At 69.9% G+C, this 24,369-nt stretch overlaps 4 protein-coding genes and 1 long non-coding RNA gene across 9 annotated transcripts; 4 read left to right on the top strand and 1 right to left on the bottom strand.

Annotated features, from left to right (window-relative positions):
* Positions 1 to 361: 361 nt before the first annotated feature.
* Positions 362 to 1,693, top strand: LOC121060089. Its single transcript, XR_005814742.1, has 3 exons — positions 362 to 473; positions 637 to 781; positions 1,142 to 1,693. It is a non-coding gene; the product is annotated as an uncharacterized LOC121060089 (long non-coding RNA).
* Positions 1,694 to 2,712: 1,019 nt separating this feature from the next.
* Positions 2,713 to 9,558, top strand: YJU2 (YJU2 splicing factor homolog). Of its 2 annotated transcripts, XM_040537546.1 has the most exons (9): positions 2,714 to 2,830; positions 3,812 to 3,912; positions 4,205 to 4,349; positions 4,683 to 4,817; positions 5,175 to 5,356; positions 5,879 to 5,999; positions 7,552 to 7,717; positions 8,873 to 9,102; positions 9,204 to 9,558. In XM_040537546.1, the coding sequence occupies exons 1-8, from the start codon at positions 2,807 to 2,809 to the stop codon at positions 8,965 to 8,967; spliced, it is 969 nt and encodes a 322-aa protein (XP_040393480.1). In that variant the 5' UTR covers positions 2,714 to 2,806; the 3' UTR covers positions 8,968 to 9,102; positions 9,204 to 9,558. The 2 variants fall into 2 exon arrangements, with proteins under 2 accessions (XP_040393481.1, XP_040393480.1); XM_040537547.1 differs by lacking the exons at positions 8,873 to 9,102; positions 9,204 to 9,558 and adding an exon at positions 6,326 to 6,389 and having other exon boundaries at positions 2,713 to 2,830; positions 7,160 to 7,612.
* A 1,364-nt stretch (positions 9,559 to 10,922) lies between these two features.
* On the top strand, positions 10,923 to 13,978 carry SHD (Src homology 2 domain containing transforming protein D). Its single transcript, XM_040537544.1, has 6 exons — positions 10,923 to 11,207; positions 11,810 to 11,900; positions 12,063 to 12,275; positions 12,759 to 12,897; positions 13,427 to 13,546; positions 13,735 to 13,978. The coding sequence occupies exons 1-6, from the start codon at positions 11,013 to 11,015 to the stop codon at positions 13,919 to 13,921; spliced, it is 945 nt and encodes a 314-aa protein (XP_040393478.1). The 5' UTR covers positions 10,923 to 11,012; the 3' UTR covers positions 13,922 to 13,978.
* Positions 13,979 to 14,533: 555 nt separating this feature from the next.
* Positions 14,534 to 17,268, bottom strand: LOC121060085. 4 transcript variants are annotated; one of them, XM_040537543.1, is made up of 6 exons: positions 16,787 to 17,268; positions 16,150 to 16,190; positions 15,843 to 15,975; positions 15,403 to 15,558; positions 15,232 to 15,324; positions 14,534 to 14,803 (listed from the first exon to the last, which is right to left on the bottom strand). In XM_040537543.1, exons 1-6 carry the CDS (start codon positions 16,821 to 16,823, stop codon positions 14,748 to 14,750), a joined length of 516 nt encoding a protein of 171 aa, XP_040393477.1. In that variant the 5' UTR covers positions 16,824 to 17,268; the 3' UTR covers positions 14,534 to 14,747. The 4 variants fall into 4 exon arrangements, with proteins under 4 accessions (XP_040393477.1, XP_040393474.1, XP_040393476.1 ...); XM_040537540.1 differs by having other exon boundaries at positions 15,843 to 16,190; positions 16,787 to 17,266; XM_040537542.1 differs by having other exon boundaries at positions 15,403 to 15,423; positions 15,843 to 16,190; positions 16,787 to 17,266.
* Positions 17,269 to 17,903: 635 nt separating this feature from the next.
* Positions 17,904 to 23,476, top strand: FSD1 (fibronectin type III and SPRY domain containing 1). The gene is made up of 13 exons (XM_040537539.1): positions 17,904 to 17,973; positions 18,928 to 19,023; positions 19,154 to 19,285; positions 19,363 to 19,464; positions 19,983 to 20,005; positions 20,217 to 20,338; positions 21,035 to 21,244; positions 21,407 to 21,505; positions 21,657 to 21,816; positions 21,901 to 21,980; positions 22,154 to 22,405; positions 23,072 to 23,160; positions 23,263 to 23,476. Exons 1-13 carry the CDS (start codon positions 17,962 to 17,964, stop codon positions 23,371 to 23,373), a joined length of 1,488 nt encoding a protein of 495 aa, XP_040393473.1. The 5' UTR covers positions 17,904 to 17,961; the 3' UTR covers positions 23,374 to 23,476.
* Positions 23,477 to 24,369: the final 893 nt, after the last annotated feature.

The following is a 24,369-nucleotide window of genomic DNA, read 5'->3' as shown; positions in this document are numbered from 1 at the left end:
GGGGGTCGAGTGCGGCGGCGCTCCGGGCGCGGAGGGGGCGGCGGCGGAGCCCGGGGGGGGGGTTGGGGGGCCCTGAGGTGGGTCCGGGGGGTTTGGGGGGGCCTCGGGGGAGTTCGGGGGGGTTTGGGGGTTTCTGAGGGCCCCGGGGAGTTCCTGGGGAGGGTCCCAGGGGGATCGGGGAGGTCTTGGGGGGGTCTTGGGGGGGCCCTGGGGGGGTCTCGGGGGGTATTGGAGGTCCCAGGGGGTTCCTGAGGAGGGTCCCGGGGGTCTCGGGGAGGTCTCAGGGGGGTCTCAGGGGGGTTTGGGGGTCCCGGGGAAGGTTCTAGTGGGGTCAGGGAGGTCTCGGGGGCTTCTGGGGGGCCGGGGGCACAGGGGTCATTTATCCTCCGCTCCCTGCAGAGGATCCGCTGCTGGCGGCTGCTGAGCGGTGACGCAGCCCAGGAGGAAGGGGATGAGGGGAAGAGAGGCCCTGGGTGAGTCTGGGGTTGTTTGCAGGGTAGGCGCTAAATTTCCAAAGGAGAAAATAACCGTTGCTCAGAATCGGGGTTGACACAGCCTGAAAATCGCTTGGACTTTTCTCGGTCTTTTTGTTCTCCGCTAATGATGCGTCGTGGACTTCTCTTTCTCTTTTTTTAGTCGCGGGGCGTGCAGTGAGCGCATCTCTAAGGGGAAGAAGCTTAAGGCCCGTAAGGAGGCCGTTCAGAATGAGGTGTACTCGGGACTTCCCATATTCTTCTTCTACGTCAAACGCGCGCGGTGCCTGGCGGAGATCACTTTCAAGGTGAAGTGTCCTGCGGGCGGCCTGGGGAGGCCGCACGGTCTGGGGGCACGGGGCCTACCCGCGCCTCGTGGGGAAAGGGCTGCCAAGTCCGGCAGAGGCCGAATCAGAGCGCGTGCTGCTGGCCTCTCCCCTCTTTGTGTCAGTCTGTAGCTGCGCAGCGTCTCAGCCGCCCGTAGCAGGGCGCAGGGGCACGGCCTCGGGAGCGGGACGAGGGGCTGAGGCTGGCTGGCTGCCCCTGGGGGGGACGAAGTCGGGAAGTGTTTGCCTGCGGCTCTGGAAGTGGCCACAAGTGAACAGGGCACGGGATAACGGGAGCGGTTACCCCACTACAGTGACTTTGCTGCCTTGCTTTTCCCTTAGGTCCTGAGAACGCAGCCGTGGAGCGGGGACACCCCACGGCTCCCGAGCTGAGAAGCTCTTGGAGGAAGAGGAGAAAAGGGTGCAGAAGGAGAGGGAAGAGGAAGAGCTGAACAATCCCGTGAAGGTGCTGAAGCCTGGCTGGCCCTGCTGGTGTCCTGCTCCCTGCCCGTCTGTCTCTGTTTCACTGTCCTGGTCCCTGTCCTTCTCTGCCCCCCTCTCTTTCCCCTTCCCCATCCCTGCTCTTCCTTTTGCTGTCTCCTCCTCCCTCTCTTTCTCTCCCTGTCCTGCTGCCTTCCCCGTGGTTTCCCGCCGTATCCCTGTCCCGCTGGCTCTGCCCTTTTCCATCTCTGCTCGTGTCCTGCTCCCTTTTCCTTATTTTTTGCTTCCTGCGGCCCAGGAGCTGAGCGCTGCCCACGGGATGGACAAACGAAAGCTGCTCCGGGCCTGACCTCCGAGGTGCCCCAGGGGAAGGGGCCGAGCCCTGCAGCAGCCTCCCTCCTGGGGGGGAGTTACACGCGTGAGTTAATAAAGAGACGGCTTTGCTTTCTTGCACTCCTGGCGGTGGTTGCAGTCCCTTTGTGCAGGGTCCAGGGGAGCGGGGTCCACGCCGGGCGCCGTCCGGCGGCCCCGTGCGCCCCAAGGGCTGCAGCTGGGGGATGAGGGAGTCCTGGAGGAGCGGTGATGGGGACGATGGGGACGGCCCCGCTGCGTGGGAGGGCTGCAGACGGAACCCGTGCTGCCAGGGAGGGCTGCGGGACGGGGCTGGGGCTGCTGTGGGACCCGGGGAGCACCCCGGAGCCGTGCAGCCGCGGTTACAGCGGCTTTAGGGTGTCACAGTCACCGATCTGTAGGGGTTGGCCGGGCCCTCCAGAGCTCACCGGCTCCAACCCCCCCGCCAAAGCAGTTCCCCAGAGCAGGCTGCCCAGGGAGGCGTCCAGACGGGCCTTGAATATCTCCAGAGAAGGAGACCCCACAGCCTCCCTGGGCAGCCTGTCCCAGCGCTCCGCCACCCTCACCGGGAAGAAGTTCTTTCGCGTGTTGGTGCGGAACTGCCTGGGCTCCATTTTGTGGCCACTGCCCCTTGTCCTGTCCCCACAGACCCCTGAAAAGAGGTCGGCCACGTCCCTCCGTCTCCCACAGCTCAGGTATTTACAGACATCGATCAGATCCCCTCTCAGCCTTCTCTTCCCAAGGCTGCCCAGACCCAGGTCTCTCAGCCTCTCCTCCCAGGGGAGATGCCCCAGGCCCCGTATCAGCTTTGGGGCCCTCCGCTGGACTCTTCCCAGGCGCTCCCTGTCCTTTCTGCCCAGAACTGCTCCCAGAGCTCCAGGTGAGGCCTGAGCAGGGCAGGACCGAGGGTCCCCCCCCAGCCCCCCCCCCCAGCCCCCCTCGGCCTTCCCCAACGCCCGCCCCACGGAGGGTCCATTCCTCCCCCGGAACCTTTGTGTGCGGGCCGCCGCGCCGGGCGGACCCTTTAGGCGGTTGCACGCGAGGCTTCGGCTCGCTGACGGGCAGCGGAACCAGCCAATAGGAGGCGCGGAGCTCTGAGGCGGAGCCCTCTGCGCCAATGAGCGGCGGGAAGGGGCGGGCGCTGTTTCCAGGAAGTGGCGCTCGGCGCGGCGGCGGCTGCCGGTGGGCGGGGGGAGCCGGGGGCGCAGCGCAGCCATGTCGGAGCGGAAAGTCTTGAACGTGAGGAGGGGGCGGGCCGGGGGGGGCTGGGGGGGGTCGGGGGGGGGGTCCCCAGGTCCTCCGGGGTGTCCCCGGTCGCTAGGGGGCTCTTCGGGCTGGGGGGGGAAATGGGGCTCCCAAGGGTGGGGGGCGCCCCGTGCTGGGGGGGCGGTAGGGGCTGGGGGGGGGCTTAGGGGCTGAGGGGGAGCCTTAGGGGGGGCTTGGGGGCCTCAAGGGGCTTTAGGGGCCGAGGGGGGGCCATAGGGGCTGGGGGAGGGGCTTAGGGGGGGCTTAGGGGTTGAGGGGGGGCCTCAGAGGGGGCTTAGGGGCCGGGGGGGGGGTTAAGGGCTCGGGGGGGCCTTAGGGGGGTTTAGGGGCTATGGGGAGGCTGAGGGGGGGACTTCAGGGGGGTTTAGGGGCTATGGGGGGACTATGGGGGGGCTTAGGGACTGAGGAGGGGGCCTTAGGGGGGGCTTAGGGGCTGGGCGGGGGCCTTGGGGGGGGGTTTGGGGGCCTTAGGGGGGGCTGAGGGGCTGGGGGGGGGGCTTAGAGGAGGGCTTCGGGGCTGAGGAGGGGGCTTGGGGGCTGACGGGGGGCTTAAGAGCTGAGGGCAGGGGGTTAAGGGCAGAGGTGGGGGGTTAGGGGCTGAGGGAGGGTCCTGGGGGGGGGGGGCTTGGGGTCTGAGGGGGGACTTAGGGACCGAGGTGGGGGCTTGGGGGCTTCCTCGTGGGGTCACCAGCTGGCCCCCGGTGTGTGTGTGGGGGGAGTCCCGGGCAGGGCGGGGTGGGGGTCCTGGCTGCGCCTGGAGGGGCTGCTTAGGGCAGGAGGCCCCCAAATCCCCCAAGGGTCGGGGGTGTGGAGGGCGAGGGCTCGGAGTCAGACAGACGGACGGACAGACAGACGTCCCGCCCGTGCCTGACCAGCTGGAGCCCGCCCGCCCCGCTCTGTGCCCCGCGGGGTGCCCGCGCCCGGCGCGTGCCCATCTCCGCTCTGTCCCCGCAGAAATACTACCCGCCCGACTTCGACCCCGCTAAGATCCCGAAGCTCAAGCTCCCCAAGGACCGGCAGTATGTGGTGCGCCTCATGGCTCCCTTCAACATGCGGTGAGAGGGGCTGGGCCTCAGGAGGAACCGGGGGGGGGCGAAGGGGGGAGGTGGCGCGGGAATCCTTTAACTCGCTGCAGGGGAGCTGCTGCCGGCAGACCAGAATAAAAGGGGTGAGGGAGGGAGAGGGGGGAGATGCTGGGGGGGATTCGGGGCTTGTACTGAATTTCCAAAGCAGAAAACTTGCTCGGGATCCGGGCTGGCGTGGCCTGACGGGCACTTGGGCTTTTCTTGGTCTTTTTCTTCTCTTCTACTGATGCGTTACGGGCTTCTCTTTCTCTTTTTTCTTTAGTTGCAAGACGTGCGGTGAATACATCTACAAGGGGAAGAAGTTTAACGCCCGTAAGGAGACCGTTCAGAACGAGGTGTACCTGGGGCTTCCCATATTCCGCTTCTACATCAAGTGCACGCGGTGCCTGGCGGAGATCACTTTCAAGGTGAAGTGTCCTGCGGGCGGCCTGGGGAGGCCGCACGGTCTGGGGGCACGGGGCCTACCCGCGCCTCGTGGGGAAAGGGCTGCCAAGTCCGGCAGAGGCCGAATCAGAGCGCGTGCTGCTGGCCTCTCCCCTCTTTGTGTCAGTCTGTAGCTGCGCAGCGTCTCAGCCGCCCGTAGCAGGGCGCAGGGGCACGGCCTCGGGAGCGGGACGAGGGGCTGAGGCTGGCTGGCTGCCCCTGGGGGGGACGAAGTCGGGAAGTGTTTGCCTGCGGCTCTGGAAGTGGCCGTGGAATTGTCCCGGTATAATGATTTCGCTGCCTTGCTTCTTCCGTAGACAGACCCCGAGAACACCGACTACACCATGGAGCACGGCGCCACGCGGAACTTCCAGGCTGAGAAGCTCTTGGAGGAAGAGGAGAAGAGGATGCAGAAGGAGAGGGAAGAGGAAGAGCTGAACAATCCCATGAAGGTGCTGGACCGTGCCCTTCCCTGCAGATAGCACGCCTCTCCTGCCCTGTCTGGCTCTGCCCTGCGGCGCAGGTGACTTTTAGCAGCCGCTGCCTTGGTTCTCCAGGCTCCTGAGCTACTGCTGCCCCCTAGAGCAGCCCTTGGGGCTGGCGTGGCCAGGCTGGAGCCACCTCTGCTCTCAGGAGGTTTTCTCCCGTGCTGGAACTCGTGGCAGGCTGTGACCTGCCCCGTTTTTTCCTGTCGTGCCTAAGGCTCAGAAATGAAGATGAGCTTCTTGGTCCTTCTTGTACCGGGTGGGGAGGCTGTGCTTGCCCTTCCTGGTACCTCCTCTAAGCCCGGCTTCCTCCCGGTCCCCCAGGTCCTGGAGAACCGAACCAAGGACTCCAAGCTGGAGATGGAGGTCCTGGAGAACCTGCAGGAGCTGAAGGAGCTCAACCAGCGCCAGGCCAACGTTGACTTCGAGGCCATGCTGCGGCAGTACAAGGAGTACGAGGAGGAGCAGAAACGCAGGGAGCAAGAGGAGGATGAGCAAGAGATGAAGTGAGTGGGCTGGAGGCGTTCCCCCGCGTGTGCAGTTACACCCCGATGGCGCTGAAACGAGGGGTTTGTGGGAGCCGTGGGGGGGGGACGTATTCCAGGGCGGGCTGCGAGGAGACGGGAGCTGATTTGGCTTGGCAAGGTGCTTGGGGAGGGGAGGGAGCTGCATGTGCTGGGGGTGGTGGGGCTTTGGCACCGTTGGCGGACCTGGTGCGGGGATCTGGGCTGCTGCCAGGACCTCGCCCCCCTCTGAGGACGCTCCTCGTGTGGGGGGAGAGTCTCTGTGCCTGGCTCAGGCTGCCTCTCGCGGCGCTTTCAACCCTCGGGCACCGCTTTAACGTGGCTTCTTAAAAATAAATAAATAAATAAATAAAACACCTAAGGAGGCAGCTCCTGCCGCGGCGGGGCAGCAGAGTCGCTGCTGGGTTCCAGCTCCCCTCGCAGCGAGCAGCTCGGGCGCTGCCGCAGCTGCTGGTGGTGGAGCGGAGCCGGCTGCAGCCCCCTGAGCGCTCGCTCTCGGCGCAGAGCCATGCTGGAGGAGGTGCAGAACCGGCGCCTGCTGGTCGACTCGGACTCCGACGAAGAAGCTGCGAAACCATCCGCAAAGCCCGTGGCAAAAACGAGACCTACGGACATCCTGCGGGAGGTGAGCAGGGGGCAGAGCCTCTCCCACCCGCCGTGCCTCCTCCCCCTGCCCAAAGCCGCTGTCCCGGGCTGGGCAGTTCTCTTCCTGTCCCCGCTCTGCGCAGGCAGCGGAGCCCTGTGGCGGTTTTACTCAGGGACAGACCCAGCGCAAGCCCTGATGGCTGTCACGCATGAGCAGCTCAGAAAGCGTGTGTCCCTGTGCGCTGGGCTGAACGGAGGCAGGGATCAGCTGGGGATTTCAGCCTGCCTGCTGACAAAGGGGATGCCCTCAGCTGGGAGGGAGCCGCCCCCGTCCTCGCTCAGGACGTGGCTTCCCTTCCCTTTCAGCCCTACAAGGACAGGCTCCGCCGTGCCTCGAGCCCACCTCAGCCACGATTCCAGGACCCCGAAGGTTAGCGGGGAGCGAAACAACCGCCGGGGACAGCCTCCCCTTTGCCTCTCTGCTCTCCGTGTCGGAGACGTGCAGGACAAAAGGGCTTTTCCAGTGCTCGGCTTGCAGGGGAGGGATTATCCCCGCAGACAGGCCCCCTGCGCCGCTGCTCTCTGCTGTCGATCCGTGCCCGCAGGGACCTCTGCCCGTTTGGGCGAATCAAAGCTGCCGCGCCTCTGAGCCTGCTGGGGTTAACCCGAGCCGTGTGCCCTGGCCCAGCACTAATCCGCGGGCCCGGGGGAGTTGGATTCAGCGCCCGGACCACCTGCAGGCACGCAGCGCCCGGCCGGCGGAGGTCGCGCAGCCCCGCGGCACGCATCCGGCCCCTCGGCCAGCCTGGGGATGTGCGAGGCTGGTTTAACAGCCACGGGCAGCAGGGTGCTTGGGTCTGAGGGCTGTACTGCAGCTGCCCAGGTCCGGGTCGGCTGTCCTTGTTTGTCCTGCTTGTGCCAGCCGCTCTGCGGGGAGGATCACGGCGTTGTAGGGGTTGGCAGGGCCCTCCAGAGCTCACCGGCTCCAACCCCCCCGCCAAAGCAGTTCCCCAGAGCAGGCTGCCCAGGGAGGCGTCCAGACGGGCCTTGAATATCTCCAGAGAAGGAGACCCCACAGCCTCCCTGGGCAGCCTGTCCCAGCGCTCCGCCACCCTCACCGGGAAGAAGTTCTTTCGCGTGTTGGTGCGGAACTGCCTGGGCTCCGTTTTGTGGCCACTGCCCCTTGTCCTGTCCCCACAGACCCCTGAAAAGAGGTCGGCCACGTCCCTCCGTCTCCCACAGCTCAGGTATTTACAGACATCGATCAGATCCCCTCTCAGCCTTCTCTTCCCAAGGCTGCCCAGACCCAGGTCTCTCAGCCTCTCCTCCCAGGGGAGATGCCCCAGGCCCCGTATCAGCTTTGGGGCCCTCCGCTGGACTCTTCCCAGGAGATCCCCGTCTTTTTTGTGCCGGGGAGCCCAGAACTGCACCCAGCACTCCAGTGCCCCCCTCGGCTGCTCCAAGCAGCTCTCCTCACGTCTCTTGCTCTTCGTGCCGCTGGTTTTAGCGTTACTCCTCCTGGTTTTAGCATTACTCCTCCTTTTTCCTCCGCTCCCTGGCCAGAGCCCTAACGCCCCGGCTTCGCCCTGCAGGACCCTCAGCCCCAGAGTAAGAAGCTGAAGACCGAGAGCTGGGAGCGCAGCGTGGGCAAACTGAACAGCAAGTCCCAGCTGGCCGGGCTGGTCACGGTGAGGAAGCAGAAGCCCAGTGCCAGCCTGGCAAACAGGACAGAGAACCACAGCACCACGGCCAGCACTGGTAACTGCACGTGGCGGGGTCGGGGGCTGGCTCCTCGGAGCTGAGCGACCGGGGGGGGGATTGTGGCAGCCCCGAATTATTGTTTTAGCTCTGCTGTTAACACCAACTCTGCTGTCTTCGGAGCCTGAGTGCTCCCAGGTCAAGTCTTTGTTGCGAGACAGATGGGACTGCGATGGGGTAAGGACAGGGGGGTTGCCCCTGCTTCCAGGGGATGTTTCTGGTACCCGATGCACTCGGGGAGGAGAGATTCCTTCCTGGCAGCGAGCCGGGACCTTGGAGGCAGACGGGCAGGGTCAGCAGCTTCCAAACAGCGCCGCGGTGCTCAGATAGGGCACTGGAAACCATCACAACACCGAGATAGGAACACGGCAGCGAGAAGGTCGCTTGGGTTTGGGGCCTGATTACAAAGCCTACCGAAGTTTGGGAATTTGGAGCCGTTAAAGAAGCGCTGAGAACAATCGGGCTCATGGTTCGCTGCCCCAGGAGCCGAGTAGATTTTGGGAGGGGCGGGCGAGGTGATCGGTTCTGGGCTGCTTGTTCCTACGCTTTGGGCTGAGCAAGCCCCTGTGCCCTCAGGGGGTTTCTGGGGCCTGTATTTGCCCCTTTTTCATTCGCTTTCTCCAGTCTGTGGCCGCTGGCCGGGTGGAGGGGCTGCCGCCTTCCGAGGACCCGGCTCCGAGCTGCCGCGGGCTCTGTGCCCGTGACGCTGCCTCGCGCTGGCGGCTCACGCGGTCAGAACCAGGAGCCGGCTCCTCTCCTCCCTCCCAGTGCCTGAAGTCCCCCCGGGGGCACGGCGGGCGCTCCGGCAGCCCAGCACCCCCATCTCCCAGCACCACTCGTGAGCGGGCAGAGGGGGGGCTCCGCGGACCTCGGGCCGACCTCGCTGCTTCCTCCAGCTCCCGCGAGGCAGAGGCAGGAGCCCGGCCGAGACGCTGACGGAGCAAGGGGGCTCCTCGTCCGCCCGATTTATTTAACCTTGGCCTCGTTCGACATTCAGGCCGGGGGCCAAGGCGCTGCTCGGGCTCCGGCTCCTGCTCCTGCGTGCGGCCGGGGGCAGCGAGGCAGCCTCGTGTTTCTGCGCGGCCGAGCTGTGCCGAGCCAGCGCTGAGCCGGCGGGCTGTACCTGATGCTTCCTGCTCTCCCTTCGCCTTCCAGGCTCGTTTCCCCCAGCAACGGGCACCGCGTCGACGTCGTCCTCCCTCGGCTTGTTGGGGGCGTATTCGGACAGCGAGGACAGCGCCGGTGACTGATGAAGCGGAGCCAGGCCGGGAGCGGGGCAGTGCGGGCTGCCGCCCCCCAGCACCTCGTGCAGGGCTGGCACCGCGACCGCGGGGCCCCGGGGGGTTTCCAGCCTGCCTGGGGTCCCCACGTCTTCGCTTCCCCGGCCCAGAAAGCGGCGGGGCGCGCAGCCAGCCTCCGGCAGGGACCCTCTGCCCGGCCCCGCGGCCGCGCAGCGCCCCAGCCCGGCACCTACAACGTGTTCCGAAGCACCGGGGCCGGCCAGGACCAGGGAGTTTCTCCGTCCTCCTGGCACCCCCTGTCCTCAGCCCCCCTCCGGCTGCTCTGCGCCCCACCACTGCCACGGAGGGACCCTGGGGCCTCCCTCCTGCCCCACAGCCCTGCAGGGGGAGGCGGGGGCTCAGCACGCTCCCTTGTGGCACCCCCCCGCCCCCCCCAACCTCCCCCTTCTCAAGCACTGAGTTTCTCCTGCCCCCTTCCACAACGGGGGGCTCAGATCCTTCCCTGGGGGGTGGCTGTGGTCCCCCCGCTGTCTTGCCGTGGAGGAGGCGCCTCTCTCACGGGCTCTGCTCACGGCCGGGTAATAAATGGGATGTGTCAGAGCCGCCCGTTCCTTCATCTTCACCGGGGGGGGGGCAGCTTTATCCGCAAGGCGCGCGCGTGTTCGGGTCCCTGCGTCCGTCCCGGGGGCTGACGTGCAAAAAGGGGGGACCCTGAGCCGTGTCTGCCCCCCCCCCGGAGCTCGGCTGGGGCTGTTCTTCCTCTTGTCCTAACCCCGCTGTTAATTTCCTCCTCGTCAAGGCCCCCACCTCTAATTGATGAGCTGCTCTTCGCTAATTAACCGCCTCTTAGAGCCTCGCAAATGGTCTCTGGCGTGGGCTGCTGGGCTGGGGGGGGAGTTGGGGGGTGGTTCTGGGAGCGGGGGCTTTGTGGGGTGGTTTTGGGAGCCGGGGAGAAGAGGCAGCCCCCCCCCCCGGCCGTGGTGCCAGGGCTAATTAGCATTCTGCGCACACGTGCGGTAATTAGCCTGCTCAAATATTAATGCTGGATTTGGGGCTCCAGCCCCGGGCTCTGTTCGATGGGGCCTGGCAGCGGGGGCTCTGTGGGACCACCGAAGCTCCCCCCCCGGCCCCCACCTGCCTCCCCCCCCCCATCCCAGCCCCTGTGTGTGCCCCCCCAGCGCCCCGCCGCGCTTCCAGGAAGGGAAACCTTTGTTCTGGGAAGGGCCGAGGTGGGGGGGGGCAGCCTGGGGGGGGGGGGGGGGCTGACCCTTTACCCCCACCCCATACAGGCCTTGAGCCCCCCCCCCAAATCCCCAGGGGCACAGGGGGAGGCGCGGCCTCCTGCCCCTGCTGATGAAGCCGGAGGGGTGCGGGTGGCCTTGTGGCACGGGGGGGCTCCTGCCTCCCCCCCAGGCTGCTATGGGGGGGGTGGGGGGCTCCTGTCTCCCCCCCCCAAGGCCGAGGCAGCCCCGCAGATGCCGATGCTGCCCCACAGACCCTTCCCGGAGCTGGGGGCGGGGGGGCACAAGGAGGGGGTCCCCTGGGGTTCAGGTGCCCTCCCACCCCATCCCTGTGCCCCCAACCCACGAACAGGGGCGGGGGGGGGCGGCGGGGGGCCTGCCGCTGCCGGGGGGTCCCTGTTAACCCCCCCTTACCCCCACGTCGCACGGGGGGGGGGGCGTCCTGCCACCACCTCCCCCGCGGGGGTCCCGGTGCCCCCCCCTTTCCCCGTGCCCCCCCCCCCCGGGTCATACCCCCTTCCCCTCCCCTCTTAACCCCCTCCTCCCGGTGCCGCTGCCCCCCCCGGTGCCGGTTCCCCCCCGGTGCCGCTGCCCCCCCCGGGTGCCCGTTGCCTCCCCGGTACCGGTTCCCCTCCCGGTTCCAGTTCCCCCCCCCGGTGCCGGTGTCCCCCCCCCCCTCTACCGGCGAGGCGGGGGCGGGGGGGGGGGGGCCGGGGGCTCCGGTCCTCGCCGAGCGCGGCGGCGACACAAAGCGGCTCCCGGCGGCGGCGGCGGCGGCGGCGGCTGCGGGGGGGTCCCGGTGCCGGTCCCGTTATGGCCAAGTGGCTCCGGGAGTACCTGGGCCGGGGGGCCCGGCGCTCCCCCCCCCGGCCGCCCCAACCCGATTACAGCGGTACCGGCACCGGGACCCCCCCCGCGGCTCCCCCCGGTGCCGCCGCTTCCCCCCGGCACCGCTTGGTGCGGGTGGGGGGAGCGGGGCCGGGGGGGGGCCGCCGCCGACCGGAGCAGGTAGGAACCGGGGGGTGGGGGGGCACCGGGAAGGGAGGCCGAGGGACTGGGGAGGGGGGGCACCGGGGAGGATGCTTTTTCTGGGGGGGGGAACCGGGGGGACCGGGGAGGGGTGCGGGGGGCAGCTGAGAGGGACCGGGGAGTGGGGAAGGGGGCCCGGGGGGGCAGGGTGGGGGTGAGGGGCTGGGGGGGCAGTGGGGTGCCGGGGGGGGGGGCGGCAGAGCTGGGGCTGGGGGGGCTGGGGGGGACCTGAGGGCAAGGGGGGGGGGCAGGGGGCTGGGGGGACTGGGGGAGGAGCGGGGGACTGGGGACAGTGGGGGGAACTGGGGGGGGGGACTGGGGTTACTGGGAGAGGAAAGTGGGCAGGGGGCTGGGGGGCGCGGGGGGGAGGTATCGGGGGGGGGGGGAAGGGGAGAGGGCACAAAGGAACCTGGTGGGAAGGACCCGGGAAGGGGCTGGGGCACCCACAGCAGGGAATGGGGGGGCCCTGGGGGGTCCCGAGGAGGGGACCCGCAGGGCTGGGGACCTGTGGGGGGCGTGGGGGGGTCCCGTGGGGGGGTCCCGTGGGGGGGGTCCCGTCCCACCCAGGCCCCCCTGTGCAGTGCCCCAACGAGAGCGAGTACTCGGAGCCCTTCGAGGGGGAGCAGGACGTGGTGCCCGAGGGGGGCACCGAGGACCCCGGGGAGGCTGCAGGTGGGTGACGCTGGGTGCCCATGTCCCTGCACCCCCCCCCCCCCCCCCACGCCCCCCCTTTACTCACCCATCCCCGTGGGGGGGGGGGGGGGGCTGACACCCAAGGGTGCCCCCCATGTGCGTCCGGGCCCCGCTGTGTCTCCCAGCCCTGCCCGTCCCCAGGGTGCCCGCAGCAGGGCGAGGGCAAGCGGCCGAGAGCCCGGCGGGGGCCCCAGCTCTACGACACCCCCTACGAGGGGTGGGAGAAGGCGGCCGAGGGCGCGGGGGGGGGCACAGCCCGGGACAGCCGCCTGCCCCGCGACGACGAGCGCCCAGCCGACGAGTACGACCAGCCCTGGGAGTGGAAGAAGGACCACATCTCGCGGGCGTTCGCAGGTGCCGGCACCCCGCATCCCCCAGCACCCTCCTGCCCCAGCCCCCCCGTACCCGCGGGTACCTCCTGGGGGTCCCCCGGCCCCACGTCCCCCAGCCCCTCTGGGTACCCCCCCCGGCATCCTCCAGCGCTCCTGCGTAGCACCCTTGGGACCCTGCTAAATATGGGTGCCACCGCGGCGTCCCTTGGCGCCCACGGGAATCGCCCCACACCACTGCTGTCCCCAGCAATCCCAGGGGTCCCCTGGCCCCGCTGCCCCGCGACACCAGTGGGTTCCCCCCAGGGGGGTGCAATGGGACATCGTGGCAAGGCAGAGCCACGGGGGGGACACCCACGGGGGGGGGAACACCCACGGGGGGGACACCCGGTGACATCCCTTCGTGCTCCGGCGCTGGGGGGGGGGTGGCCCGGCTGCTGGCGTCCCCATGCATCAGGTGGGGGTGCCGGGACCCCGCGGTGGGTGACAGCCCCCTTTGTCCCTGCAGTGCAGTTTGAGAGCCCCGAGCGCTCCCCCAGCCTGTCCCGGCAGCCGCCGCGGCCCCCCCGGCCCCCCCCAGGCAGCAGACCGGGCTGCCCGCCCAGCCCGGGGCACGTGGACACCTCGCTGCCACTGGAGAAGCAGACGTGAGTCGGGGGGGGGGGGACACACACGCAGACCCCCCCCACCTCGAGGGCGTCCCCTCCTCTGTGGGGTGGCACCAACGTCCCGGTTGGAGGCACCGAGTGAGGGTGCCCCACAGATGGGCCCCTGCGGCGTGGGGGGGTCCCCATGGCACAGAAGGGTGCCCTGGGTGGAGAGGGTGTCCCCCTGGCACGGACGTGTCCCCCTGGCACGGATGGGTCCCTGTGGCACGGATGGGTCCCCGTGGCAGGGACAGCTGTCCTGTGCCCCATGGGGCAGGTCGGTCCTCAGGGCCCTTTGGCGTGGCTGGGTGCCGCACGCCGTGGCTGTCCCCGTGGTGTCGGGGCGCAGACGGGTCCCTGAGGCACGAACAAGCCCCGTGTTGCTGGTGGGTCCCAGCGGCGGGGACAGGACAGAGGGATACAGACGGGTCCTGGGGTCACGGGTGCTGTGTTTTGGGGTGCGGGAGGGGGGTGCCACAGGCCCGGGTGCCACGTGCTGGCCGCCGGGGTGACCCGCGGCTCCGTGCAGGTGGTACCACGGCCCCATCGGGCGGGCGGGCGCGGAGACGCTGCTGGCGCTGTGCCGCGAGGGCAGCTTCTTGGTGCGGGACTGCGAGACCAGCCCCGAGGACTACTCGCTCTCACTCCGGTGAGTGCGGGGCCAGAACCCCCCCGGGGAGAACCCGAGCGCCCTGGGGGGGTGTTTCGGGACGGGGCTGTGCGCGTGGTGCGGTTTTCGTGCTTGCGCCCCTGCACTCGGCACGGGCATGCGCGTTACCCCGAGGTTACGCCGAGGCCGTGCCCCGCGCGCCTCAGTTTCCCCCCACGCCCCCACAGGAGCAGCCACGGCTTTGTGCACGTGAAGCTCACGAGGACGCGGGAGCGACACTTCGTGCTGGGGCGCGCGGGGGCCGCCTTCCCCTCGGTGCCCGAGGCCGTCAGGCACTACACAGCGCGGGCGCTGCCCATCCGCGGCGCCCGCCACCTCTCCCTGCTCTACCCGGTGGCCGCGCAGCCCCTGTGAGCCCCGCGGCTCCCGCAGCCGAGCCGCTGTTCCCATTAAAGGCTGACGTGTGCCCGAGCTGCTGCCGGCCGTGTGCTCCGTGGCACGTAGGCACGAGACGCGCTGGGGGCTACGGCGTGGGGGGAGAGGGGTGACACCCCCACGGGGGGTGAGACGGGCTCCTGCCACCGTTCCCATCCCAGGAAGGGCTGCCCGGGGTCCCCCAGGAGTGCTGCCCGGGGTCCCCGACTGCAGAAGTGCCCTCTGCAAGGGGGGAGCTGACGGCGGTGCCCCCCCACCCCGGCGGGGCCGTGCCAGGAATGCAGCGAGCGCTTCCGGAGCGGTGGCTGCGGCCGCCGCGTGCCTGTGTGCCGACGGCAAACTGAAACGAGGCCACGGGACCGCAGAGCAGCTTCCCTGAAATGGGGAGGGGGGGGCCAGGGGGCTGCAGAGCCTGCTGGCCTCGCGCTGTCCCCCCTCCCCAGCCCCAGCCACGTGCGTCCCCTGCCCCGTGTGGCCTGAGCCCACCCGTGCTGGGGAGGCCGCGCTGGAGGCACCCCGAATTTGGCACCGGTTTCCCCCCCTCAGGGGTGGGTGCTGCAGGTGCTGCACAGAAGACAGGAAACGGGGTTGCAGGGTGCTGCACAACAGCTTTTTTGGGGGCTTTTCCTGTGTAAAGCAGCCCCAGGCGCCGCCACTCCCCAGCCAGCGCAGACAACCGGGGCCTCTGGGGCATGGCGTGGGGCGTTTGGGGGTCCTCTCTGGGGTGGGCACCCTCAGGGCCAGTGGGGTGCCCCCACCCCTGGTACACGCTGCTCTTTGTCACCTTTCGGGGGGGGGGGGGCAATCACTTCTTGGGGGTCCGCGCCGAGCGGGGCAGCACGTTCAGGTAGATGGCTGTGTCTGAGGGGCGGCGGGCGTTGGGGGAGCAGGGCCAGGCACCGCCAGCCCTGGCCCCCAAAACACGGCCCACCGGGGGCTGGCACAGCCAGGGGACCTCCTGAGGACACCCAGGGGGTCCCTTGGGTGCCCCCGGTCCCCGGAGGTGCATGGGGTGAGCCCTGATGGAGCAGCCAAGGTTCAGCAGGGGAAGGGGAGCGGGGCAGGCGGGGACAGGGGTGTCCGAGAATGGGGCGAATGCCCTGGGGGAGGTGGGTGCGGGGTATTTGGGCACGGGAGGAGGGGGGCACAGGGAATTTGGGCACAGGGGCATTTGGGAACGGGTGGGGACGGAGGCAGGGATAGGTGGGCACCGGGTGTTCGGGCACGGGGTAGGATGGAGCAGGCGGGCTTGGGGGTATTTGGGGACAGGGTGGGTGGGCAGGGGTTACCTGTTCTCCTGTGCCAGTGCCGGTAGCCGAGGACGGCCAGCCCGAGGAGGAGGAAGGCGCCCCCCAGGGCCCCCGCCAGCCCCCACACCAGCCCTGCAAGCACACGGCAGCTGGGCCACCACCGCAGCACCGCTGGTGCTGGGCCGGAGGGGCCAGCGGGGACACACTTACCTGCCCCATGTCCTGCGTCAGCTGCTGCCGGCGGGGGGAAAGCAGAATCAGGGCTGTGCCAGCCCCACTGTGCGCTGTCCCTGTCCCTGTCCCCGTCCCCGTCCTGTCCCCGTCCCTCCTGCACCGTGGCCGCACCGGACTGGGCAATTCCCCTGCCTGTGATCCAGACAGCTGCTAACACTCGGGGAGAAGCCACCTCCCAGGGACCCCCAGTAACCCCCAACCACAGCACCACATCCCAGGGACCCCCACTAACCCCCCCCACCACCACACCACGTCCCAGATCCCCCAGTAAAGCCCCTGGGGATGCCCCATCCCAGCCACCCCATTAAAAACCACTGGGGCTGCCCAGGAAGGGCACAGAGCAAGGGGCGCCCCGTGCCGCACAGCGGGGTGGCAGCACCCCCACGTCCCCATGTGTCCCCCCCCCCCGGGGGTACCTGCGCTGACTCTGAGCACGGTGCCGTTGCCGGTGGCGGTGGCGTAGCGGGGGATCTCGAGGGTGACCCGGCAGACGTAGCACCCCGCGTCGCCCGGCCGTGCCCGCAGGATGCTGAGGGTGGCGGAGGGGGGCTGCCAGGCGAGGCGCAGGCGGGGGCTGCAGGGGGCCGGGGTGGCGGCGGGGCCCATGCGGGCGCTGCAGAGCACCCCGTGCCCCGTGGCCTTCAGCCACTCGACGCGGAGCAGCTGCAGAGGCTCCGCCGCCATCACCCAGCACCCCAGGGCCACTCCTTCGCCCGCCGTCACCTGCACCTCCGACGGGTCCTGGATCACCCACAGGGCGCCCACTGCGGGAAACGGCGCTCGGGTCACGGCGCGGTGGCCCCGGGGGACGGGGAGCAGGGGGTCTGGCTGCTCCCAGGGTGTCCCCCCCCCGGTGCCACCATGGCCGGATGGGGACACTGGGGCACGGCGGGGCACGGGGCCCCGGCGTCCTGCTTGTGGCCGGTGACCACACGCCACTCTGTACGTGCCTGTCCCCTCGCCGCTGTCCCCTTCCTGTCCCCACCAGCTATAGCTGACCACGTTCTGCCCCCCCCTTCCATCTGTCCCCCCACCTTGTCCCCCAGCCACAGCCGTGTCACCCACCCCTGTCCCTCCCCAGCGCGTCCCCACGTCTGTGCCCCAAACCCACCCAGCTCCCCCTCAGGAAAGATGTCCCTAGTGGCACCCCCTGTCCCCCTCTGCCCCCTTCTGTCCCCCTCGTCCCCCTTCTGTCCCCCTCGTCCCCCTTCTGTCCCCCCCCCATCCCCAGGTGTCACCCAGGGGCCAGGCCGAGCCCCACAGCCCCTCAGTGCCCCCCACCCCAAGCCACCAAGCCATAGGGACCCAGACGCCGTCCCCTCTGTCCCTGTCCCCCCCCCCCCGTGTCCCCACCACTCACCGCCGAGGAGGGGGACGAGGACCCCAAGCCCCCACATCCCCGTGCTGATGCCAGGCCGCCCCTGGGGCTCTGAGGGGCTGCCCCTGTCCCCACGGGGTCCCTGTCACCGCCGCTCGGCTGTCCCCGAGGTGTCCCGGCCTGCCATCGCCCCGCCGTGACGCCACGGCTTCCTGTCACCGCGACGGGGACGGGGATGGGGACGCTGACAGGAACCAGGCCCAGGGACAGCACCTGGCACCTGGGGACCGGGGTGACTCCCCCCCCCGACCCACGTTTGGGGACGTGCCACCCGGGACCCCTGTTTTAACCCCCCCCCCCCCGAGGGGGGGGCACATCGTGACCCAGAGCAGGTGGCTGTAGGGGCAATGTGGAGTCACTGGGAGAAGTGGGAGGGTGAGGGGGGGGTCCCGTACTGGGAGAACGCCCCCACCCCAACTCATGCTGCTCTCCTGTGGTGTGTCCTCCCCCCCAAAGCCTGGGGGACCCCCCCTGTCCCCCCTCACCCCTGGCACCTGCGTCCTGAGTTCCCGAGCCCCCTCCTGGGGGTCCCCCTGCCCTGGGGGTGCTGGGGGTGCCCAGACCCTGGGGTGGGGGGGGTCTCATGGCCCCCCAACGCCCCCCCTCCTTGCCCCAAGGCAGTCGGGGTGCTGGCTTGGGATGGCTTTGGGGGGGCTGCCCTCCCCCAGGGGACCAGGGGGGTCCCCATTTTCTTGGGGGGGGTGTCTCAGGGCTGGCTCTAGGAGGGCAAGAGGACCCTTGGGACACCCAGGGGATGTCAGCGGGCCCTGCTGGGGGGGCTCAGGGCACCCCCTTGCCCTGGGGGAGCCGTGGGGGGGGGGGTCTCAGCCTTTTGGGGGGGGTCTCAGCACCCCTCCCAGCACAGAGGGGACCCCCGGGGGTCTCCCAGCCCGGGGCCCTGCCGGACCCTCCCCCCCCCCCCCGCCTGGGGGCTTGGAGGCGCCAAGGGGGGTCGAGGAGGCTGTGGGGGGGTCGTTACCGCGGTGCCCCCCCCCCCCCAACCCGGGGACCCCCCCCAGGACTACATTTCCCGGCACGCCCCGCGGCCCCCCCCCCAGGACTACGGCTCCCGTCGTGCCCCGCGGGCGGGGCCGGGCCGGGGGCGCCGCTCCCCCTTTGTTGGCGGCGGCGGGGCCGAGCGGCGGGGCCGGCCCGGGATGGGCGACCAGGTGCGGGGGGGCACCGGGACCGGGGGGGGGACGGGGAGGGGGGGAGAGGGGAGGGGGGAGGGAGGGAGCAGGGCAGGGGACGGGAGGGATGGGAGAGGGAGGGAGGGGGAGAGAGGGGTGGGGGAAGAGGAGAAGAAGGGATGGGGGGGGGGGGGAAGAGCGGGTGGGGGGGGGGGAAGGAGGGAAGGAGGAAGAGGAGAAGGGGGATGGAGGAAGGGGAGATGGGGGAAGAGGGACGGAAGGAAGGAGGGGTGGTGGGGTGGAGGAGGAGTGGTGGAGGGATAGAGGAAGGGGGGGTGGAGGAAGAGGGGGATAGAAGAAGGAGGGAGGGGGTAGGGGGATGGGGGAAGGTGGGAAGGAGGGCTGGGAGAGGGAGGGCAGGAGGGATGGAGGAAGAGGGGACGGAGGAAAGAAGGAGGGAGGGATGGAGGAAGAGGGGAAGGAGGGCTGGAGGAAGGAGAGATGGTGGGATGGAGGGCTGGAGGAAGAGGGGCAGGAGGAAGGAGGGCAGGGGGGAATAAAGACCTGGAGGAGGGAGGGACCGGCGTGGAGGAATAGAAACCGGAGAGAGGAGGCAGGGAGGAAGGAGAGGGACGAAGGGGTTAAGGGCAGGGAGCGGAGAGATGGAGGACGGAGGGAGAGGGAGGGAAGGAGGGAGGAGGACGCAGCCAGCCGGGGCTGCTGGGGGCTGCCCCCTCCCGGGCAGCGCTGGGCTGTGCCTGGGGGTGTCCTGGTGCCCCCCCGAGCCCCTCCGGCTGGGTGCTCACACACCGTGCTCACACACGCACCGTGCTCACACGCACGGTGCTCACACACACGCCGTGCTCACACTCGCCAAGTCATCGCGCAGCTCCGCCATGCCCACAAGGCCACCCGCAGGGCCACCCGCACGGGGGGGGGGAACGACACCAAAGAGGGGGGGGCCGGGCACTGACGGCGCTGGCGCCTGGGCAGGAGGCGCTGCGGAAGATCATCACCACGCTGGCCGTGAAGAATGAGGAGATCCAGAACTTCATCTACTCCCTCAAGCAGATGCTGCAGAATGTGGAGGTACCGACAGCGCTCCCCCTGCCCCCGCGCTCCCCGGGGACCCTGCGCCCGCCTTGGCGGGGGTCCTGTCCGGGTGGGGAGGTGCTCCCGGTCACCTCCGTCACCCGCTGACACCCGGCGCTGCCCCCAGGACAACTCGGCGCGGGTGCAGGAGGACCTGGAGGGGGAGTTCCAGTCGCTGTACGCGCTGCTGGACGAGCTGAAGGACGGCATGCTGACCAAGATCAAGCAGGACCGCGCCAGCCGCACCTACGAGCTGCAGGTGAGCCCCCGTCCCCCCCCACCCCGCGCCCGCCCAGCGGGGCCGCCGTCACCCCGCTGCCACTCTGTCCCCTTCAGGCGCAGCTGGCGGCTTGCGCCAAGGCGCTGGAGAGCTCGGAGGAGCTGCTGGAGACGGCCAACCAGACCCTGGAGACAGCCAACAACTACGACTTCAGCCAGGTGCGCCCCACAGCACCCGCGGGCGCTGGGCTCTGTCCCCACCCGGCTGCCCCGGGGACAGGGGCCGTCCCGTCCCCCCCTGCCTGCCAGCTGCCGCCTCCCCGTGCCTGCGCTTGGGGGCACGCTCCTCTCTTTCTGCGCTGGGCACTTTGATAATGCTGGGCTGGCTTCGCCCGCTGCGGGGTTAGGTTAGGGCCGGGCACCCGGCGGGGACCGGGGCGCTGGGTCCCCTGCGTCCCCTGGGGCCCCTGGGTCCCCCGCCTGCCCAGAGCCACGGGTGCTGCTTGGTGCCTCCTTTCTGCTGAGCCAGAGGGGCGTAGGAGCGCCGTGGCAGGACGTGGGGACGCCTTGCCGCGTGGGCACGGGGGACGCTGTGCCGTGGGGTGCCGTGTGGGGCCGCGGGGACGCCGTGCGGTGGTGCCAGCAGGGACTCGCGCACGCCGCACCTCGCCGGCTCCTGGCGCTGCTGTTTCATCCTGCTCTTCTTTTTTCCTCCTCTTTTCCTCTGCGCTCTCAAGGCTGCCAAACAGATCAAGGATAGGTACGGTACCCCCGCGGCCCCGCACCGACCCCACTAACCCATAACATTGGTGTCGCTCCCCCCCCCCCCCTCGCCCCACGGGGTGGTCCCGGGGCCACCCCCCACCCGCCCCTCTCCCCGAAGACGCGCAGGGTAGGGGTGGCCGCTCGGGGCTGGGTTTTTGTCCCGCTCCCAGCCCTGCTGACACCCGTGTCCCCATGTCCCCGCGCAGCGTGACGATGGCCCCCGCCTTCCGCCTCTCGCTCAAGGCCAAGGTGAGCGACAACATGAGCCATCTGATGGTGGATTTTGCCCAGGAGCGCCGCCTGCTCCAGGCCCTCGCCTTCCTGCCAGGTATCGCCCGCCGGCGGCGGGTGCAGGGCCACGAGGGAGGTGCTGGGGCTGCGGGGACACAGGGCATGGCAGCCAGCCAGCCGGCTTGGGATTTTTTTCCTCCCAGCGCACAGCCGGGACGAAGCGAGGGCAGTGCCAGGGTGTACGGGGCGCCGAGGGCTGTGCCAGGCTGGCAGGGGGACTGAGGAGCGCAGGGATGGTGTAGCAGAGTTTAGGGGGCTTCGGGGTGCCAGGGGGTGGGGGGAGAGGTTGGGGAGCCCGGGGTGTCCCAGCCAGCGAGGCGAGAAAGAGCTAGGGAGGGAAGGCTTGGGGAGGGAGCTCCAGATGCTGCACCTCTGGGTGCTGTTTGGGGGCTTGGGGTGCATCGCTTGGGGTCTCTGGGGTGCCGTGCCGGGGGTCTCCGAGGGTGCTGTGCCCCAGGGACGTGTGCGTGCACGCCTGGGGTCCTCGGGGTGCCGTTCCCATAGGATCTCTGTAGGTGCTGTGCCTGGGAAACCCCAGATGCAGCGCTTACAGGTCTCGGGGTGCTTTCCCAGGGACCTGGTGGGTGCCAGCCCCCCCATACGTGCCCTGCTGGGGGGCTCTGGGGTGCCCTGGCCGGGTGCCCCGCGGGTGCGGTGCCGGTGGCGCCGGGGACAGCCCGGTTGGCAGCGGGGCTGCACTGGGGGGGACTGGCACGGCTGCTCCCGTGGGCAGTGCCCAGCACCCCCGAAATCGACCTGGCGGAGTCGCTGGTGGCCGACAACTGCGTGACGCTGGCCTGGAGGATGCCCGACGAGGACAGCAAGATCGACCACTACGTGCTGGAGTACCGCAGGACCAACTTCGAGGGGCCGCCCCGCGCCAAGGAGGACCAGCCCTGGATGGTGGTCGAGGGCATCAAGGGCACCGAGTACACCCTGTCCGGTGAGGGCACGGGGCCAAATCCAGCCCCAAAGGCGTCTTAGGGTGGGTGCTGGGGGTGGCAGGCGCCTGGGGCTGTCCCGGAGGTTTGGGTGGCGGTGCCGAGGAGGGGGTCGCGGCGTCGCCCGCCGCAGTGCCCCGTTTGTAACCGCGCCGTGCCTGCAGGGCTGAAGTTTGACATGAAGTACATGAATTTCCGCGTGCGGGCGTGTAACAAGGCCGTGGCGGGCGAGTTCTCGGAGCCGGTCACTTTGGAGACGAGAGGTGGGTGCCGGGTGCCGGCACCGAGCACAGGGGTGCCCTCGCTCCTCCGCGCCCCCCAGCGCTGCCTCTGCCCCGTCGTGCCGGGCTCTGCGGCCCCCTGGGGCCAGGCGGGAGGGCTCCCTGGGGGCACGCTGACGGTGGCCGTCCCCAGCATTCATGTTCCGGCTGGATGCCAGCACGTGCCACCAGAACCTGCGGGTGGAGGAGCTCAGCGTGGAGTGGGACGCCACGGGCGGCAAGGTGCAGGACGTCAAGGCACGCGAGAAGGACGGCAAGGGCAGGACGGCCTCGCCCGCCAACTCGCCCGCCAGGTAACGCCAGCCCCCGCGTCACCCCCCGCAGCCCCCCCCCCGAGCAACACCAACCCTCTCCTTGCTGCCACCCGTCTGTCCTAGGGTCGTGCAGTCCCCCAAGAGGATGTCCTCGGGGCGCGGGGGCAGAGACCGCTTCACCGCCGAGTCCTACACGGTGCTGGGTGAGCTGGTGGCTGGTGCTGGGCGCGAGAGAGTGGGCCTGTGGGGCGACAGAGGTGGGCATGGGGCACCCCGGGGTGCAGGAGGGGACACCCCGGGGTGCAGGAGGGGACACCCCCCGTAGGTGGCGGCCCCTGCCCGTGGGCAGAGCCGTGCCAGCGCCCCGTGCCCGCAGGCGACACGCTGATCGACGGGGACGACCACTACTGGGAGGTGCGGTACGACCGCGACAGCAAGGCCTTCGGCGTGGGGGTGGCGTACCGCAGCCTCGGCAAGTTTGACCAGCTGGGAAAAACCTCGGCCTCGTGGTGCCTCCACCTCAACAACTGGCTGCAGGTCAGCTTCAGCGCCAAGCACGCCAACAAGGCCAAGGTGCTGGACGTGCCCGTGCCCGACTGCATCGGCGTCTACTGCAACTTCCACGAAGGTGGGCGCGGGACCCACGGGGACCTGATGGGAAGGGGAGAAGGGGTGGCTGGAGGGCTGGGTCCGGTTCTGGGCTCCCCGGCGCAAAAAAGACGGGGAGCGCCTGGGAAGAGGCCAGCGGAGGGCCCCAAAGCTGATACGGGGCCTGGGGCATCTCCCCTGGGAGGAGAGGCTGAGAGACCTGGGTCTGGTCAGCCTTGGGAAGAGGAGGCTGAGAGGGGATCTGATCGATGTCTGTAAATACCTGAGCTGTGGGACACGGAGGGACGTGGCCGACCTCTTTTCAGGGGTCTGTGGGGACAGGACAAGGGGCAGTGGCCACAAAATGGAGCCCAGGCAGTTCCGCACCAACACGCGAAAGAACTTCTTCCCGGTGAGGGTGGCGGAGCGCTGGGACAGGCTGCCCAGGGAGGCTGTGGGGTCTCCTTCTCTGGAGATATTCAAGGCCCGTCTGGACGCCTCCCTGGGCAGCCTGCTCTGGGGAACTGCTTTGGCGGGGGGGTTGGACCCGGTGAGCTCTGGAGGGCCCTGCCAACCCCTACAGCTCTGTGCTGGGCGCTGCACACCCCGCACCGTGCCACCCCCTGGGCCCCATCCTGCACACAGGCCACGGGGCAGACCCCGCAGGTCCTTTCCCCACATGCGCCTCACACCCGTGTTCCCGCAGGGTTCCTGTCCTTCTACAACGCCAGGACCAAACAGCTGCTCCACACCTTCAAGGCCAGGTTTACGCAGCCGGTGCTGCCCGCCTTCATGGTAAGGGGCTGGGTGGGCACGGGGCTGGGGGGGGGGGGGGGCCGGGCAGCCCCCAGAGGTCCTGGTCGTGCCCACCCGTGCCCCCCCCCCCCGTGCCCGCAGGTCTGGTGCGGCAGCTTCCACGTCACCTCGGGGCTGCAGGTGCCCAGCGCCGTGAAATGCCTCCAGAAACGCAACAGCACGGCCAGCAGCTCCACCGCCAGCCTGCCCTAACGCCGTGCCCCCCCCCCCCCCCCCCCCCCCCGGCGCCCCCCCAGGCAGAGCACCGAATGTACCCTGACCCCCCATACCCCAAGCCCCCCCCCCCCACGCGCTCCAGGCGCTGCTGGGGCCGTGCCAGCCCCCCGGACCCCCCCCCCAAGGGACGCCAGGCTGGGTGGGGGGCAGTGGCACCCGCGGCTGCCAGGACCCCCCCCGCTGCTGCGTGCCCCCCCCCCCCCCCAAAACACGGCACCTGGGCTGGGCTTGTCACCCCCCCCCCCACCACAGACAGCTGCTTCTGGCCTTAATAAATCAGGATCGAGGTGTAAACGGCCCCGCTGCCCTGCCTGGAGCTGGGAGGGTGCGGGGGGGCCCTGCCACCCCCCCCCCCGCCATGGAGAAAATGGGGGTTTGGGGGGCAGCAGGGAATGAGGAGGGGGCAGCTGGGGGGGGTGGGATGGATGATTTTATTTGTGATGCTCCTGGGGCTCTGCCCCCCCCCCCCGCCATGATACAGGTGCCAGCCTCTGTCACCCCCCCCCCACGGGCACACCCCCTGCCCAGAGGGGGGGCCAGGGCCAGGCAGGACTTGGGGGGGGGGGGAGGGGGCGGTGCCAGACACCCCCCCCCCCCCCCCCACTGCCACCCATCAGCCGTCCGTGCGAGCTCGTCGCACCCTCAGCTTCTGCAGGAGCTCCTCCGTGATGTCTGCAAACCGGGGGGGGGACAGTGAGGTGGGGGGGGGCAGCGAGGTGGGGGAACCTGCCCCCCCCCCCCCCCACCCCCCCCCAAGCTGCTGCTTGCCCCTGAACCCCAAAGCACGGCTCTGCTCCAGCCCCTAACCCCACAGGGACAGCACCCAGTTTGGGTGCCCCCCCAAGCCCCCCCCAGCCCCCCCCAAGTCCCCTGTGGGACCTGGGCCCCCCCCCCCCACCATAACCTTGGGATGGCAGCCGGGCACGGGGGCGGGTACGGGGGCAGGGGATAGGACGGCGCGCTGATCGCGGG

This window comes from Cygnus olor, chromosome 26 (genome assembly GCF_009769625.2).
Source record: "Cygnus olor isolate bCygOlo1 chromosome 26, bCygOlo1.pri.v2, whole genome shotgun sequence".
NCBI classification, from domain to species: Eukaryota; Metazoa; Chordata; class Aves; order Anseriformes; family Anatidae; genus Cygnus; species Cygnus olor.
Note: the sequence above shows the minus strand (reverse complement) of the source record. Positions and strands in the feature narration are given on the sequence as shown.

What these genes read in the sequence shown, in the direction of transcription:
- LOC121060085 (XM_040537540.1), bottom strand. Translation starts at nt 16,823, where the DNA reads ATGTGGGGGCTTGGGGTCCTCGTCCCCCTCCTCGGCG. An exon ending in CGTGCTCAGAGTCAGCGCAG is followed by an intron (nt 15,559 to 15,842) that starts GTACCCCCGGGG and finishes TCTGGATCACAG; the next exon opens with GCAGGGGAATTGCCCAGTCC. An exon ending in TGACGCAGGACATGGGGCAG is followed by an intron (nt 15,325 to 15,402) that starts GTAAGTGTGTCC and finishes GTGTGCTTGCAG; the next exon opens with GGCTGGTGTGGGGGCTGGCG.
- YJU2 (XM_040537546.1), top strand. Translation starts at nt 2,807, where the DNA reads ATGTCGGAGCGGAAAGTCTTGAAC. An exon ending in AGCTGAACAATCCCATGAAG is followed by an intron (nt 4,818 to 5,174) that starts GTGCTGGACCGT and finishes CCGGTCCCCCAG; the next exon opens with GTCCTGGAGAACCGAACCAA. An exon ending in CAGCACCACGGCCAGCACTG is followed by an intron (nt 7,718 to 8,872) that starts GTAACTGCACGT and finishes TTCGCCTTCCAG; the next exon opens with GCTCGTTTCCCCCAGCAACG.
- SHD (XM_040537544.1), top strand. Translation starts at nt 11,013, where the DNA reads ATGGCCAAGTGGCTCCGGGAGTACCTGGGCCGGGGGGCCCGGCGCTCC. An exon ending in GCCGCCGCCGACCGGAGCAG is followed by an intron (nt 11,208 to 11,809) that starts GTAGGAACCGGG and finishes CCCCCTGTGCAG; the next exon opens with TGCCCCAACGAGAGCGAGTA. An exon ending in GGACCCCGGGGAGGCTGCAG is followed by an intron (nt 11,901 to 12,062) that starts GTGGGTGACGCT and finishes GCCCGTCCCCAG; the next exon opens with GGTGCCCGCAGCAGGGCGAG.
- FSD1 (XM_040537539.1), top strand. An exon ending in GCCAAACAGATCAAGGATAG is followed by an intron (nt 20,006 to 20,216) that starts GTACGGTACCCC and finishes GTCCCCGCGCAG; the next exon opens with CGTGACGATGGCCCCCGCCT. An exon ending in GGCCCTCGCCTTCCTGCCAG is followed by an intron (nt 20,339 to 21,034) that starts GTATCGCCCGCC and finishes TCCCGTGGGCAG; the next exon opens with TGCCCAGCACCCCCGAAATC.